General features: G+C 54.0%; 1 protein-coding gene across 1 annotated transcript in view; it reads left to right on the top strand.

The window, feature by feature from the left end:
- Window positions 1-274: 274 nt before the first annotated feature.
- Window positions 275-2,891, top strand: part of LOC306749357 (homeobox protein Hox-B6a-like) — a gene marked incomplete at its 5' end in the record, with an annotated part of 3,221 nt that continues 604 nt past the window's right edge. Inside the window, 4 exon segments of the mRNA XM_079232637.1 lie at window positions 275-427; window positions 429-488; window positions 490-838; window positions 2,638-2,891. The exon segment at window positions 2,638-2,891 is cut by the window's right edge and continues 604 nt beyond it. Of these exon segments, the coding sequence (XP_079088763.1) occupies window positions 275-427; window positions 429-488; window positions 490-838; window positions 2,638-2,891 (816 nt within the window).

Raw genomic sequence — 2,891 nt, 5'->3', positions numbered from 1 at the left:
TGATAGCAGCAGCCCGTCGGACTGTCGGGCTATAAAACACAACAAATCATAAAGTGCAGGCAGGGGAAGGCAGAGGAAGGAGGACGGGAGGGAGAACTGTTAGCTGTTAGCCGTTAGCCTCTTCTACTCCTCCTCCTTCTTCTTCTTCTTCTTCATCATCGCGCGCGGGGACGTTGTTGTTGTGTTTGTTCCGTGCCCTCCTGTCCACCCCTCTCCTCTCCTCTCTTCTTCTTCTCCTCCTTCTTCTTCTTTCCTCCCGTCCTACTTTCTCCCGATGAGTTCCTATTTCGTCAACTCCACTTTCCCGGTGTCGCTACCGGGAGCGGGCGGCGGCGGCGGCGGGCAGGCGGCGGCGGAGTCGTTCCTGGGTCAGATCCCGCTCTACTCGTCGGGATACGCCGCCGACCACCCGCTCCGGCACTACTCGGGGGGCAGCGGCCGTCACCGCCGCCGCCGCAGCCGCCGCCGCGTACGGCGCGAGCGGCGGGTGGCGGCGGCGGCGGCGTGCACCAGGAGAAGCCGTACTCCAGCTACTACCAGCAGGCGGCGAGCGGAGCGTACGGCGGGCACCGCGCGGCGCAAGCGGTCGCCGGAGCCGGTGCTTGCGACTACGCGGCAGCGGCGGCCGCGGCGGCTGCGGCGGCCACGAGTTTTTACCGGGACAAGGAGCACGCGTGCAGCCTGGAGGAGCACCAGCTCGCGCTCAGCCAGGAGGGCATGCACCGCAAGGCGGAGTGCGCGGCGCTGGGTGGGAAGGGCATGTTCGGCGACATGGACGACAAGCTGCAGTCGTCGGCTCCCATTTACCCGTGGATGCAGCGGATGAACTCGTGCAACGGTGAGTGTCTTCTTCTTCTTCTTCTTACACTTGTTTCTTTGCATATTTTATGACACCCCCCCCCCCTCCTCCTCCCCCCGTCATAAAGCTGACGGTCGCTTCCTCTACCTCCCCCCCCCCCCCCCCCCCCCCCCCCCCCCCCCCCCTCTCCCAGTAGCTGCTTTACGAGCCCCGTTTGTCGGCCTGTCACTCACTCATGTCCGCGCTATTTTATTGTCCGTCATAAAGCGGGTTTGTTTGGGTTGCGGCTCCTGTTACTGTATGTGACCCGCTGACCGGCCGCTACCGGGCCGAGAGGGGGGGCGGGGGGGCGAGGGGGGAGAAAGTTAGAGAGGAAACGCCTGTCAGGGGTTGTTGTGAAAACAAGGAAGAGATAGAAAGAGAGATAGAGATGAAACTAAAAGCATCTCTGCGCGTCACTTATCTCGGCTTGTGTCCCCGGCTTGTTTGTTTTGTTTCAGTTATTAAACATGGTTCTTCTAGTCTGCGTTCACGGAACAAAGGGACATTAAGAAGATTATTTAGCACCCTTTATTAAACACAACATATTATTATTATTATTATTATATATTAAACGTTGTTTATCCCGCTACTGATAAAGGAAGCTCCTGCTGTGATTTTGCCTCCCAGCTTCTCTTCTGTCTCCTGTGGAGTCTGCGCTGTTATTCATAATGGATAAAAAGCCACCAGAATTAAACCGCACGTGCGACATTACATCGTGTTTTTTTTTTTTTTTTTGCGCCACCGTATGCGGCGACGCCGAGCGTCTGCGTGGAGAGGAGCGGGCCTGTTGAGAGTGCATGTGAGTAATGGCGCACGATGCGGGGCTGCTGCTGTACGGAGCCCTGCAGGCGCTGCGAGTTATGACAGATGAGGTGGAAACAGAGAAATACACGAGGAATATATATATTTATATATTTGTTTTAAAAGCCAACGCGTCTTGAGTGACAGTTCAATATGTAAATGTCAGCTCAGAGAGAGAACGCAGAAACCCTGAGTGCTCCTCCGTCATACAGTTTTTAATATATTAAATTATATATATTGTGATGGATATTCAGGCTGAGCAGCGCGCGCTCTGCCTGTCGGATCGATACAGAAACTCAAGCTGCTAAACTGACAACATGGCGATGTGTTTACCACCGGGGGCCAGGAGATGTGAGGGCGGATCAGAGGAGAGGAGAGCCTGGGACGCGGGTCCTCTCTGGGGGGTGAGAGGGGGGGGACTCTGGGGGACTCTTACTTTTATTTAAATGTGTATATATATATGTATGTATGTATATATATATATATATATATATATATATATATATATAATATATATATTGGGAGAGAGAGAGAGAGAGAGAGAGAGAGAGAGAGAGAGAGAGAGAGAGAGAGAGAGAGAGAGAGAGAGAGAGAGAGAGAGAGAGAGAGAGAGAGAGAGAGAGATGCAGTGTATGTGCGCTGGAGCCGCGCGTCTCTCTCCTCCGCTGAATGCCGCTATTCACCACGCGCAGACATGGACGCGTCATCGCTCTCAGTTCTGATAAATAAACGGCTCGTTGTTTCTCTTTCACGGCGTTTTATTTTGGTTCTGCATCAAACCAAGAATCATAATACTAACTGTCAGTTTATCTAATCCAACATTTGGCTGAAGACACAAGTGCTTGTGTCGGAGGCTTGACGGGTCCAATTATAACTTTGTTGATCTCCAAGAATACATTATAATAAACAACGTGAGGTTATTGAATACAGGATGAGATACACGTGTCGTGACTTCGGTTGAAGTGTAACTCTCTGTCTTCCTCTCCCCGCCGCAGGAACCTTCGGCAGCCCCGGGCGGCGCGGCCGGCAGACGTACACGCGCTACCAGACGCTGGAGCTGGAGAAGGAGTTCCACTTCAACCGGTACCTCACGCGGCGGCGGCGGATCGAGATTGCGCACGCGCTCTGCCTCACGGAGCGGCAGATCAAGATCTGGTTCCAGAACCGGAGGATGAAGTGGAAGAAGGAGAACAAGCTGATCAACTCTTCCTCGTCCTCGTCCTCCTCGTCCTCCTCCACGGTGAACGGC

The sequence above is a fragment of the Taurulus bubalis genome (assembly GCF_910589615.1).
Source record: "Taurulus bubalis genome assembly, chromosome: 17".
In the NCBI taxonomy this organism is placed as follows: Eukaryota; Metazoa; Chordata; class Actinopteri; order Perciformes; family Cottidae; genus Taurulus; species Taurulus bubalis.
The sequence above is the reverse complement of the archived record's forward strand: the minus strand, read 5'-3'. Positions and strand labels throughout refer to the sequence as shown.